Here is a 14,034-nt window from a genome sequence, read left to right as displayed (position 1 = left end):
CCATGGAACACAAGCAAGAACATCCTTCATCCATCCACCATTGTTAACTTAAACCCCCTCATTACAACTTAAACCCCCTCATAACCAACAAGTTTTACACAAATACACAGGAAAACACTGAGTCTAATGACCTTCCTCCTGAGAACTGCAAGAGTGATCACGTTCAAAGCACCACAATTGAATTTTTTCTAAAAGGGAATCAAAGAAAAGTTGCCAACAGAGGAAGGTAACAAGCAGAATTCGAGATTATAATCGTGGTCAGTATGAGAGGTGAGAAATGCAGAGAGAAAAAAAAAGAAAAGAAAACATGAAGTTATCAATGGTGGGGGTGCATTCTTCTTCCTCCCTGAAGGAACTGGCACAACAGCAGCAGAGATAAGGGGGTAACAGTAGAGGAAAACATGTGGTCACGTATTGGCAATTACAAGGTGTGGAGGGAACCCAAGGAGGGGGATCCTGTGTAGGATCTCATTCCTTTCAAGATAAAAACCCCACTGTAGTACAGCATGTAAAATGACACTGAAGTACAATATTCCCTCCCTCTAAGCCTCCTTTTCCTGTTACAGACGCATCCACGTGCCTGCACACTCTCCTGATTTGACCTCCCTACGTGCCCCTGCAGTCCCCCCTTTATCTCCCAGGCTCCTACAGCACGAGCTTGTTTATCCTCTCTGCCATATTGGGGGGAGGGGGGTTGAATTTTTTGCTGATATCTGCCAATAGAATTACCATCAATATTCTGCTCATCTCTCCCTGTCTTACTGCCTTAATTCTGCAATTGTGGATGTAAGTACTTGACTTCAGCTCTCATTTCTCTGCAGGCAACCTCATGACCTGACATGTAAAAGCATCTGCCTCTCCCTTCAGCATCTGCTCCCATGTCTGCAGCAGACACAGATTATTCTTCATCAATCCACTCCTTGGTCAGTGAGGGCAGTGCCAGCTTCCTGCTGTAACCTCTCCAAGTTCCATACATCCCGATTATGTTTAAATACAGCCATCCTTTTGCATAAAACTGGAACTGTGTGTGCAGACTGTAAACAACCTCATCCGGGCTTTCCTCCCGGCTGTATCCTTTCATTAGTCATGACAAACCTCGTCCTGCTCTACCCAAATCCAACCAGAATCCTCCTTTAAAGTTCCTCACTGTTTATTAACTCTCTCTGCCTCTCAGATCCTTGCACTGGTTCCCTCTCCTCTGCCAGAACAGAGGCTGCTCACCTTCCTTTTCAGCACCCTGACAAATTACAACATTAGAAATCAGCTTCCAACTCTGCTCAGTCAATGACAGCAAGGTCTTATTTTGCAGACAAGTATTTTTATACCTTTTCATGTTACTCTGCAAATTTCAGAGGTTTCTCACATAAACATTTACAGGAGCTGTTACAGACTTTGGAATTCTGCCTTACATGTCTCCCAAAGATAAAGATGGGTCGTGAATACTTTCATACAGCTGCCAACCAGGCTGGCAAATCGTCTGCCTCACCAAATACTGACAATTAGAAAGGGCAGAAAGAAATATTTCTTGTTTTGCAGTTCAGAACCCAAACACTGTGCACTAATGTCCCATTTCACTGACATTCACAGACTCTGTGATAAAACATGTAAGAGATGGGGAAACCCAGCAGCATCAAGTGGATAATACTGAAAAGAAAATAAAAACTACAGGACAAGTAGGAGCAAAGAATCAAAAAACAAACAGCTAAGTCTGAAGATACCTTGCTGAGAAAAAGCAGTGACAAGAGTAAAAGTTTCAAGAACTGTGAAGAGATGCTTGGCCTTGTGCTAATTTGAGCTTCTCAGGCAAGGAAATGATTTAACAATGTTTATTTCTAAAGGTATGAAGATACTTCTCTCTTTGGCTCAAACTACTGAACAGATCCAATTCAGAATTCCCCTTAAAAGCTACTGTTCCCATTTACATTTACCATATGCAGGGAATTTTGAACAAGTTAGAAATAATTTGGAACTGGATATTATAATGGCAACAATCAGAGTGTAATTTCAGCTCCATCTCCAGAACTCAGAACGCTTCAGAAAGAAGCAGAAGTCCGTACTATCTTCAGCAGACACGTGGGAAAATGAGTCACAGAAAGGTTAAGAAATCTGTCAGAGACTCCCCAGGAAACAGTTAATGTCTGAATCAGAAATCAGACTCAAGTCTTGCAGCAGTCTGAGGAGGCAAAAGCCAGAGAAAAGCAGCTCTTCACTTGGAAAAACACAGCAGGTTACAAACCGTGACTATTTTTAGCAGGCCAGTTCCCCAAAACCCTTCAATGCGTGGCCACGGATCCGACGGCAGCCGGAGGGACGGGGTCAGGAGCCTGGTGGGAGGGGACTCACCTACTCCTGGTGGGAGGGGACTCACCTACTCCCGGTCCGTGGAACCACGGCCCCGCTCCCTGGAATATCCTGTCTCCAACTCTTCCACTCACCCTCATGGATAAAAGATCAGTCTCATGGGTAGCCTCGATTTTTCTCCAGCTATCCAAAACAAGCTGACACTTTTGCATTCACAGTAATTTTCGTGCCATCTTGAAGTACTTAACCAACACTCGCTAATTAAATTTCACATCCTTCTGGGAATTTTCCTCATCTTGTTTTTGAGCAAACTAAGTGTGATAAAAAGAGTGCAAAGAATGAGATTATAGTCTAAACAGAGTTGGGGGATTTTGTTTTTAAATCAGCAGCTTTAGTGAATTGAGCTGTGATGTATCCAACCTGTGGCAGAGCAAGGAAGGCTCTGCCTTACGCAGGGGATTGACAGTGAAGCACAAAATTAATTCTGGGATATTTATTCAAAGTTTACTCTGGCGAGAAAACGAGGAGTGGAGGGAGTGTTTCAGCAGTGGTAGGAAAGGCTTTATCCAAAGCATGATAACAATACTTGTGAATAATTATTTCTGTGATTTCACTTCATAAAAAGGTAATGAAACTACCTCATGGAAAAAAACAAAACCAGGCCGTACTTAAGGACCAACCCTATTAAACCACTCGATTTCATTACAGACCCGTGTCTGTTCCTCCAAGACACAACACAAAATTACAAGTCCAGAGTCACATAAGTAAAACCCTTCAGTGTATTGCCAGATTTGCAAAACAAATCTTCCTAGTAGTATTTTTATTTTACCAGATAATCATTAACCTGTTCGAACGCTCAAGCGAAAACATCAACTTTGCATCCTGGGGATATGCCTTAGACAAGTAAATACTGGCAGATTGCTAAAAATAGGTTAATGGGCCCAACTTCCACATAAAAAGTTATTTATTCAAACTAATAGACACAGTACAAGGCTAAGTATCACTTAACATCTAGAACTCCAATGGCCAGAACATTAATGGCACTTCTGCAAGCTCAGACTGACTAAGCAGTTGAAAAGCCTTCCCTAAAAAAGCAGCAGACACTTCCAGAGCAGTTATCAGTCCTTCAGTCACTCCTCCATGTCCAGTTCTCAGCAAAGTCACATGACAGATATTCAGAGGACAAAATCTAGTGACAAAGAAAAGAAATTTGGGTTCAACCTGATCTATGACAACCCTTCGAGTCTGACTCTACAAAACTCTGCAAAGTATTGTGGGATGGAAGGATAAAAGAGAAAATCAGCTTCAAGATCAATAGGTAGGACAATCCTAAAAGAGAAAGGGTTTTCATTCAAGAACCTACCAGAAGGTTGATGCCTGAGCAGATTTAAGATAATTCTGTGCTTTCAAACAAGAACTGAAGGAAGTGTATTCCAGCTACAATATCCAAGCTTACAGATGAGCTTCAAAGCACGAAAATCTGTTGGGCATATCCTGCAAAAGATGAAAAATTCTTTGCACGGTACAAAAAAAATGTTAATAGGTCAACACTAAAATTAAAGACAATTTAATAAAGGCCACTTAAATAGGTTCCAGAACACTGTGCTTCCGATTTTTGCAGAACACAGACATCATCCTCAAAGCTCAGGACCTCTTCCACACTTTCTTTAATCTTTTTCTCACTCTTTGTTCACTCAGATTTATGTTGCAGAATACTCAAAAGCTTGCAGTCAAAGCACATGGGCATATGGAATGAATGGAAACAATGAACATATTTTCTCCAAGTCGAGAACAACTAAAACTACTGAATTTTTCAAGACAATTCCACATGTGCAAATGCCTTTTCTTTTCCTGTGACAGACATGTAAAATACACCATAAATTCCCAAGAACTTTAATCTCACACAGTTGCACTTCCTCTACTCACAAGGTTATTGATGTAAAAATTTCTATTTCTATCCCTGCTAAAAATACAGTAAAAAACTTACATCTATAAGACCGTGTTTTACTACCAACACTAAACAACATTCTCTCCATTAATAATGAATATATATCAAGCCATAAATACAAAAATGGGAGCATTAGAAAAAAAATATTAAGAAAAGCCCAAACATCTGAATTTGACCCTTTTCACACCCTGAAATTTCCATTAGTGTACAATATAATCTTATTTCTGAACATGCAAAGCATTACCTCACAATGCTCTACAGTGTCTGACATATTCTACATGACATGGAAGCACAGTAAACTTTAATTTAGACAATTACAGACATGACAGAAGTCAAGGAGCTTTACAGCTGTCAGTTCAAGATGTCACATTTACTCTATACTGAGAAGACTTTTCCATCTCTATCAAAAGAGCCAAAAACCTAAACTATTATTTTATACTTGATATTTTAATAGGAAAAGAATTCCTATTAACAGACTACCAAGTCCTTAAAGTACTTAAGTAATAGCTTTTGGAACATTAAATATTAAGTATTAAAGAGTCATTTAAAACTATTTTTGTTGCCATTCCAAAGGTGAATATTGGTTGTATATTTAAATATGTAATTTATGACCAAACTGTTGCCAAATCTCAGGATCACATTGTTATGTCTCACCTTTAAGTAAGAGTTTCGCTCCCTCTCCTGCGAGGTAACTACAAATACAAACAGAATTTGTGCTCTACCAAAACGAGGTCGATCAAATTCAGCTGACAAGAGACTCTTCTCCAGGAAATTCTATTTTAATCCCTCCTGTAATTTATGATCTTGAAGAAAAGTAGCTAATACATGATATCAAGACCCAGGCTATCCACCACACACAGCTCTGCTGCACTAGATGGGGGAACATCACAGGAAAAGCTAAGATCACACTGACATTTTAGGAAGTTTCTAATCACCCACTTGCCTCACCCAAAAAAAAAAAGAGGGGTGCTGAGCACATCCATTTCCAATCAGAGCACGTATTTCCATCACCAGTTAACACACTGGGATACATGAAATTCCTGGGGGAGGAAATCTCCTCTGGGTTTCATGGAGGAACAGCTCTCAGTGCCTGCCAAGGAGCCTCCCCAGCTCCCTTCTGCCAAGGAGGGTCACAATAACACCAAAACCAGCCAAAGGAGGTAGGAGGAAGTTCTCCATTCAGAAATGGAAATCAAAGATGTAGACATTTCCTTGACTAAAAATACCACTGACTGATGACTTAAACCCAAGGAGGGTACAAACCTTACAAGGTTCTCTGTTTCTAAAAGTATATCATAGAAACACAGAGAGCTTATTTCCTAAAGACATTTAGAACATATTTTGGTTTTCCAAGGAACACCAGATTCCTGGTTGTCCCAATATGGCAAATAGCACACAGTTAATGTGCACCACAAGAAAAATTCATGAGCCAAAGAAACCAAATCTCTGAGCAAAGAAACCAAATCTCCAGAATTGACTGTCCAAACCAAACCCTACAAAACCCAAACAGGAAAAAAACACAGGTAAGGACTCTCATTCCCAAGGGGAGAAATCTTTTTTTCTGAGGTAATTCCCAGATATCTACCTTACTTCTTTTGAAGGGCCCTATCCTTGCCACAGGTGATTCAACTGGTTGTGAAACATCAACTGGAGCATTCAAACTTCACCCTGAAACCTGTACAGTGAAACAGAAACCAACCCAGGCACCCTCCAGCGTCCCCTGTCTGCAGCAGGCAAGAGGCTCAAGAGATGCTACACAAACCACAGTGATAAAAACTGCAACAACCTTCCCCAGCATCTCATCCTCACTCCCCGCTCAGTGTCCAACAACTCACTGAGGTTCACTCCAATTCACCTTTTTTCTCCCATTTCATTTGTGATTTAGAAACAACCATGATGTCTCACATTTTGGATATATCACACACCGGACATAAAATATTCTCTCAAAACAACAAGTTTTCTTCTCCTTTTTGGACTGAAAGTACAGGCACATCAAAACCAGCTTCTGCACGTGAATTATTCCTCCACTGTTGATCCATCTGCAGGTAAAACTGCTTTTGACATCTCCTAACATGCAAGAAATTATGTGGTCATTTTAAGTTTCCAGCCTCTTCTTGCAGTTCATTGATTATCAAAAGCATCTCTGTAGTGGCAGCTTTTAAAAGTAGCTTTGGTTTGGAAAAGGAAATACAACTTGGCTAATCCATACTGACTAAATCCACAGATCCACAAACTGTGATGTATTGTAGGAGAAAACATTCTATAAAAAAAGGGTCAGGACAAACCAAGCATCAGCCTCATAATTCTCCTCAGTTGACTGGGTTCAGATAAAATCAAGTCTAGATTTTAACTAAAAATACAATAAGGTTAAAATAACATTTTTTTAATTGCATCTAAGACAGTGCCTTGGTCCATTCCGATATTCCACAGGAAATGCACCAGGGCCTTCTGGAAACGAAGTTTATTGTTACCACGTTTATGATTGGGATGTTCTACTTCACAGGGAATGCAATAATATATAAAAATATAACTCCAGCTGGGACTCACACAACGGCCTCCAGGTCACAGAAAAAGACATAGAATGGAAGAGATCTTGAACCAGGAATGATATAAGGAATCCTTTAGATCCGGAGTGAAAAAAAACAACCCAGAACTTCAAGGTTTTAGATGTGTTTCCATGTGATCTTTGAGACCACAGTGAAACATCAGCACCCACACAAATAATGTCCATAATGGAACAATTAACTGACCACATTTATTAGGACAGGTTTTGGGAAGAGCATTCCAAGAAAGCTAAACCATGGAGTTACACTGATTATCCTCACCTTCCAGACACCCCTTCTCTGTCAATCCAGTATTTCAGGCAGCATAAAAACAGAGGAAAAGCTGAAAAACGTGAACCTGAGACAAAACTCTACAGTGCACATACAATTTTTTTATTTAAACTAATTCACCTTCTTTTTTCTTTCCCCAAAATACCATTAATGAGGTGAAGGGTGCAGCTGGCTGTAACAATACACCTGTCTGGTTCGCTGAGCAGCACTTGAACTTGTCATGAACTTACGTGTGCTTAACTCTCTCCCATTGACAAACAGGACAGGAATCTGATTGATATTCACATTTGTTAGACGTGTTCCTTGAAACCTGCATGTATTTTAATCCATTCAGGAGAGCATTTGCTTTTCAAACAGCCCCGGGTTCTGCCCAGGAAGCCCAGTTGAGGTTTTACATGGAGCAGGGAATGCTGTGGCTGTTTCCAGCTCTGGATGGGACAAGAGTCCTCTGACATCATGAGGATGTGAAAAAGAATTACCCAAATGCTCCTTCCCTGCAGCACAGCACAAAGCACAAAGGGAGGCTTTAAAGAAACATCATATTAGTTTGAGCATATTTTATACTTAACCTCATCTTTGTTCATTTTTAGGTGTTCTTTCCCTCCCATCACTGTGCTGTATTTTCATTTTCAGTTTTACCCATGAGTAGTCACTCAACATGCACAGAATTTTCAAGTCCTGGTCAACAGTTTGTCCAGGTAATCTGTTTGCATAAAAAATTCATTTCTAAGTTTTCTACTGCTGAAAGTTATGAACAACAAGATTTTTCAGAGTTGGCTGATGCATCTTTGTACCAACACAGTATCTTAATTTTGCAATAACCTTTGCAATCATAAGCAGGTGAAGTCACTGACATCAAAACCACAGAGACCAACATCTTCCTAGAGCATGAAGAAAAAAACTGCCTATCAAATCAGTCTGGGAGTGGCAACATTACAGAGTGGATTAGCTCTGGAGCTGTGCAAGGATATAGGAATCTCCCTTAGGATACTGGGAAGAAACATAGCCCAAGGTAAGACTGAGCCCCAGCAGGCCCAGGCTGTGGCAGTGATTTAAAAGATGGTGGGTAAGCACTGAACCAGCACAGAAGGGAAAGGGAACCTCACCAAAAACCATTACTAGATGGAGAATGGTTGAAGGAGAGAGACACTGAAATGGAAGACACATTCAGCACGCCCCTGGCTATTTGCATAATTTAGAAATAGCACAAAGTAAATATTTACAGCCAGCGGTCCTGCACAGGTCACAAATTTCCTCTGGGCCAGTTGAGGGGGAAGGTACCACAGCCAGTTAACAACCTGACATCCAAAACACTGATTCAGATTTAACTAAAAAACACAAATGACTTGAAGAGTTCAGGAGTGGCATCCAGGAAACAGTTGTTTGCATTATGAAACCACTGTCTGGTTACAAGTCTGTTCTCAAGATGGTTCTGTGTTGCCCTGCACCTGCATGAGGAACAGATGCCTTCCAGCTCCAACAATTGTTAAAATCCTAAATGTAAGTAGCTACACACACTGGAACTCCAAATAATATTTTCAATCCTGCAAGAAAACCTTCATTCAAATCATTTTGTAGGCAATTATAAAGGAGGAATAAGACATTTCACCAAAACTTTGGCTGCGAGCCTCGAATGAGTAAATTAAATGCCAATATTAAGATTGTAATACAGAAAAAAAATAGAAAATATTGTTCAGGAGATGATTTCCAGTTGCTTTCATGCATTTAACAGTAGCACAAGCAGAGGCAGCTTTCCCTCCCTGTGAGCATCCCTCATTCATTCTGTAACTGAGAAATGAAATCACTCTAAAGATGAAGTTAGAGAGGCACAAGAACTGGGGAAGGCACTCGAGGGGGGAAACTGAAAGGAGCTTTAGGGTCTGTTCCTACTTTCACCCCACTTTCTGAGAGCACTTTGCAGATCCTTTTCGATCACAGTGAAAAACGTGTCTGCACAGAAGAAGCAACTAAAATGAGTGGTTGTAGGAGACAAACTGTATTTAAAATAAAACAGCAGCAGCACAACGTAGAAAAGTGAATATACTCTGACTCTGTGTTTATAATTTCAGTCTGAGGAGTTACTTTAATTGATTCATGCAATGATTAACAAGCTAAAGAGAAATAACACTTGTGGAAGCAAACACTCATAACATCCTCTCCACATGTTAAAAAATGCTCATGGTAACTCTAGGAAAAAAGATTCCAAAATACTGCTCTTTCCCATGTTTCAGCAATAAATTGAGTTATTTTAGCGACCAGTATCAAAGAGCATGTTTCAAATAGGCAAATTATACTGCACATAAATCACAACATAACTTTTCTTCCTCGGCAGCCTATATCCTATATCACAAAGAAAAGCCACATCAAGAAAAAAATTAACCCTGCTTTGGCAAAAAGGGTCCCTGCTGTTGGCTTGTTTCCCCTGAACTTCTGAATTCTTGGGATAAGCACGAAAGGCTTTCATCCCCCAATGCGAGACACCAGATTTCAGCTAACTAGAGATTCACTTGGAATATCACAGACTTCCTTTCCAAATATCAAGGTTGTTTAGTTAATCAGGAATAACAACATTCTGCAGGATAAAATTCCAGTGCAAAACTGCAACAGATCTGCACAGTCCTCGTGTGCAGTGGCATAACTGTGTCCACTTATCCAGGCACTTACACTGTGCCCATGATCATCCCACTTATCACAACAGTAATGTTTTTCTTATAACAGCACTATTTTCTCCCTCTCAAATCATGCTGTATAGGATAAATATCCCCATCTGAGCTCTAACAGTTCATAATCACAGTGCCATACCTAAAATTAATGCATCCACAAAACCAAGTCTTCAGGACTAGACATCCCCACTGTAATAAGTTGTGTTAGGTTACACCAATATTTAGAGCCATGAAAAGGAAACACACTTCTTAAGACCATATCTGTGAAACATGAAGAAGCAGGTTTTGGACAACAACAGATTGTTCAGACTATCTCACTTGAGCCCAACACTGACAGCTCATCCATCCATCTAGAACCTGGTCTAATTGCAACCAACTTGATACCCACAGGTTTGTTACGTACAGGAAAAAATCAGCAAGTTCTTTACCATCAAGTCAGACCAATTCTAGCAAAAAGCCACTTCCATTGTGCCCCGCAGCAGCCCGGAGATGACAGAAGCCGGGGATGTTTACAGGTCCCATATGAATAATTCAGCGTCAGCATCAGCAACAACTCCCCAGCACTGACAGCGGCCGCGATGCTCCCCGGACACGGAGCTGTGGCCGCAGCACATCCTCGGGAACCAGCGCGCTCCGAGGGGCCGCTTTTGAAGAACTGACCCTTTTTAAAAATTTTTTTTAATTTGTTTTTTTTTTAACTCGCACTCCTCCTCCCCGCACAGCGCAAGGATGCACACCCAGCACCACCGACGCTCCGGGATTTCTCCAAGAATTCCCCCGCCGGGGCCGCCCCTCCGTGCCCCGCGTCCCCCCCGGGGCCTCCCCGCGCTCCCACCGCCTCAATGGGGGGAAACCCCCGCGGGCACCGCGGCCCTGACCCGCCCACCCCTCACACCTCCGGCCGCTCCCTCACGGCCCCCTCCGGCCCCAGCGCGCTCCCCCCGGGGACCACAGCGCTGCCCGTGAGGAGGACGGGATGGCCGGGCCCCCGCCTCTTCCCCCTCCTCCACCTCCTCCTCCTCCTGCTGCTCGCAGTGGAGCCGCCCGGCCCGCTGCCCCCCGCGCCGCCCCGCTGGGCCCCCCGCGCTTACCGAGGCGCGGCGCAGGGGCGGCCCGGGCGGCGGGTGTCGGCGGGTCCCGGCGGGGCTGGGCGGGCGCGGCGATCTCACCTCACCCTCAGCGCCGCCGCCGCCGCCATCTTGCCTCCCCTCCCCCGGCCCCGCGCGCTCCGCCCCCTCCCGCCGGGTCCTGGCAGGTACCAAACAAACCGCGGCGCCGCCGCCCGGTGCCTTTCACCGGCCGCGGCGGGTCCCCCCTTTCCTCCCGTCGCGCCGGTGTGTGGCGGTGCACAGGAAGCGACAGGCTGAGAAAAGTCACCACGGAGCGCGGCGGTGAGAGGACGGGGTGCTATGCCCCTTCCAGGACCGCGGGCCGGTGCGGCGGGGCGGGGCTGCCCCCCCGCTCTGAGGGGCCGGGGGGGGCGCGGCCGCCATGAGGCGAGCGGGGCCCGGCCCGTGAGGGGCTCCACGGACCGGCCGCGGGGCGGGAGCCGTAGCGCCCCGCTGTGCCACTATATAAATCGATAATAAACTATAACGGGCCCCGTGCCCATGAATGCGCCCTCAGGAGCCCGTCCCGGGCCCGGAGCATCGCCCGGTTCCGCCACAGCCTCCCGCGCTGTCCCTGAGGTCGCGCCCCTGCTCTGGCGACGAATGACTTCCGAAACATGTGAGAAAGGTTCAAATCTCATTAAATGTCCGTTTATTCCTACCCCAGAATGAAGAGTGTGTAACTCGTTCCCTGCATCCTCAGTAAAGAGTTTCTGCACTGTGTCTTACCTACAAATGCGTATCTCAGAATGTGCTAAAATCACAAATAAGTCACTATTCGGATTTACCATGGGAAAAAACATACCATTAGGCAAAATTATCACGTTGTCACAATTGCCATTAAATATGAGAAGCAGGATGGGTGCCCACACCATTATTAAAGCAGGGGCTCAGCCTGTGGCACACGGGGATCCCTCTGAAACACGTGTTGCACTAAGGACTGTGTTACCACAGTGGTTAAAGTGCCAAGTTAAGGTGACATGGCCCATCTCCAGGCTGTTGTTTGCAGTCTCCAATCCCAGCATAAGCCAGAGACTCCCTCCGTTCACTTGGAAGTTAAAGGTGCCCAAATAAGAGTCCGTGAAGACCAGTCAGACACACACCTGCTGAGGTCTGAGCTGCTCCTCAGACACTGAACTCTGAATTATTTTCACCATTTATGCTTTAACCCGCCCAGCTCCCACACTCCACCATTGCTCCGGACACTTGTCTTCCATGTTGCCTGTTTGCCTGGAAAAGCAAAGTTTCCAATTGCATCCGATTGCCCTTTTCATGTTTATTTTAACACTTCCTGTCTCCTCCTGCTCTGCAGCCTTCTCCAGTGCTTGCCTTCACTTCTAAGCCATATCCGAACGTTTTCCAGTCGGAATAGCCCACAGACCTGCAGACAGCACGACGAGCCTGAAGATAAGCTCCTCCTGCCCTGCTTTTGAGCTTCCCCTTAACCCACGGCTCTTCCACAGCAGCGATAAAAGGTACTACAGCTGAAAAGTCCAACTTTAGTCACCATTAGTCACTCTGGCCGTACCAGCATGGTCAGGGCAGTGACGCCTTTCCCCGCCGACCTCCCCACGGAAACAGCCCCCGTACACCGCCCCGGCTGGGACCGGGCCAGGGCAGGTCCCGCTCCTGCCTGGCCGCCCTGGAGCGGCACAGCTGGGACACATTTCCCCTGGAGTGGCAGTGCCGGGGTCTGTTTCCTGGGAAGCCCAGGAAGCCCAGACGAGGCCTGTTTCCCGGGAAACGCAGGAGCGGCACAGCCTGGACCCGTTTCCCCGGGAGCGGTGGAACCGGGCCCGTTTTTCGGACAGCCCTGGAGCCGCACGGCCAGGACACGTTTCCCGAGCAGCCCTAGAACAGCAGAGCCGTGAGTGGCACAACCGAGCCCCGTTTCCACGGCCGAGCGGCCCCGCCTCGGGGCGGGACCGGAGGGGAGGGGCTCTGTGTGTGTGGAGTGGGACCCTTTCGTGCGCCGGAACCTTGGTGCCGTCGCCGCCGTTTCCCGCCGGCGCGGCGGGCCCGAAGGGCGGTCGCTATGGCAGCGGCGGCGCTGCTGGCGCTGCTCGCGGTGCCGCTCCTGCTCCTCCTCCTCCTCTTCGGGGGCGCGCGCCGCCTGCGCCGAGCGCGCTCTCGCCCGGGGGGGTCCCGCGCGCTCCCGCGGGGCGTTCGCGCGCTCGTGGTGACGGCGCACCCTGATGACGAGTCGATGTTCTTCGCCCCCGCCCTGCTCGGCCTGCGCAGGGCCGGGGCCGCCCCCGCCGTGCTCTGCTGCTCCGCAGGTGAGCGGGGACACCCCCCGGCACGGGGAGCCCGCGGGGATGCTCCCCCTCCCCATCCTCCGCCCCACCGTCTGTGGCATCGCGGGGTGGAAGGACCCCCCCACACCGGGTGTGGGGAAACTGAGGCGCGGAGCGGCCGTGCCCGCCCTCCTCCCGCCCCTTTCCTTTACAAGAGCATGTGGTGACAGGACAAGGGGCAATGGGTTCAAATCGAATGACGAGAGGTTTAGATCAGATATTAGGAAAAAATTCTTCCCTGTGAGGGTGGTGAGCCACTGGAATAGGCTGCCCCGGGAAGTTGTGGCTACCTCATCCCTGGAAGTGTCCAAGGCCAGGTTGGATGGGGCTTGGAGCAACCTGCGATAGTGGAAGGTGCCCCTGCCCATAGCAGGGGATAGAACTGGATGATCTTCAAGGTCCCTTTCAACCCAAACCATTCTATGATTCTCCATCCATTCCTCTTTCATCCTTCCTTCCTCCATCCATGATCATTACTCATGACAAGAGGGCACAGTCTTTCTGTGCCAGGGAAGATTTAGGTTGGCCATTAGAAAGAATTTCTTCACAGAATAATTAGATATTGGAATGGGATGCCCAGGGAGCTGGTGGCGTCACCATCCCTGGAGGTGTTTAAGGAAGGACAGGATGTGGCCCTGAGTGCTCTGGGATGGGGGACAAGGTGGTGATTGGCCAAAGGTTGGACTTGATCTCAGAGATCTTTTCCAACCTGATTGATTCTGTGATTCTGTGAATGGCCTGAAGCTGTGCCAGGGAAGCTTTAGGTTGGTTCCTCACCACAGAACTGCCGAGTGCATTTCAGCATTGATTCCATTCATTACCGGCCCTCTACAAAGTGAGACTTTTTCTTCCCACCTGTCTGTATGTGGAAATATCCACAGC

General features: G+C 46.2%; 2 protein-coding genes and 1 long non-coding RNA gene across 5 annotated transcripts in view; 1 reads left to right on the top strand and 2 right to left on the bottom strand.

Moving 5' to 3' along the window:
- Positions 1 to 10,887, bottom strand: part of NCOR1 (nuclear receptor corepressor 1) — a 60,614-nt gene extending 49,727 nt beyond the window's left edge. Inside the window, exon 1 of the mRNA XM_027691127.1 lies at positions 10,838 to 10,887. The gene's annotated coding sequence lies outside the window, so the exon portion shown is untranslated. The remainder of the gene's footprint in view (positions 1 to 10,837) is intronic.
- A 1,229-nt stretch (positions 10,888 to 12,116) lies between these two features.
- On the bottom strand, positions 12,117 to 12,837 carry LOC113971340. The gene is made up of 2 exons (XR_003535522.1): positions 12,384 to 12,837; positions 12,117 to 12,236 (listed from the first exon to the last, which is right to left on the bottom strand). It is a non-coding gene; the product is annotated as an uncharacterized LOC113971340 (long non-coding RNA).
- PIGL (phosphatidylinositol glycan anchor biosynthesis class L) overlaps positions 12,773 to 14,034 on the top strand; it is a 57,524-nt gene continuing 56,262 nt past the window's right edge. Inside the window, exon 1 of one of the 3 annotated variants that reach the window (XM_027691169.1) lies at positions 12,773 to 13,134. In XM_027691169.1, the coding sequence (XP_027546970.1) occupies positions 12,891 to 13,134 (244 nt within the window). In that variant the 5' untranslated portion in view covers positions 12,773 to 12,890. The remainder of the gene's footprint in view (positions 13,135 to 14,034) is intronic. The other 2 variants (XM_027691167.1, XM_027691168.1) reach the window with 2 other exon arrangements.

The sequence above is a fragment of the Neopelma chrysocephalum genome, unplaced genomic scaffold (assembly GCF_003984885.1).
Source record: "Neopelma chrysocephalum unplaced genomic scaffold, ASM398488v2 Primary Assembly neopelma1_82, whole genome shotgun sequence".
NCBI lineage: Eukaryota > Metazoa > Chordata > Aves > Passeriformes > Pipridae > Neopelma > Neopelma chrysocephalum.
Note: the sequence above shows the minus strand (reverse complement) of the source record. Positions and strands in the feature narration are given on the sequence as shown.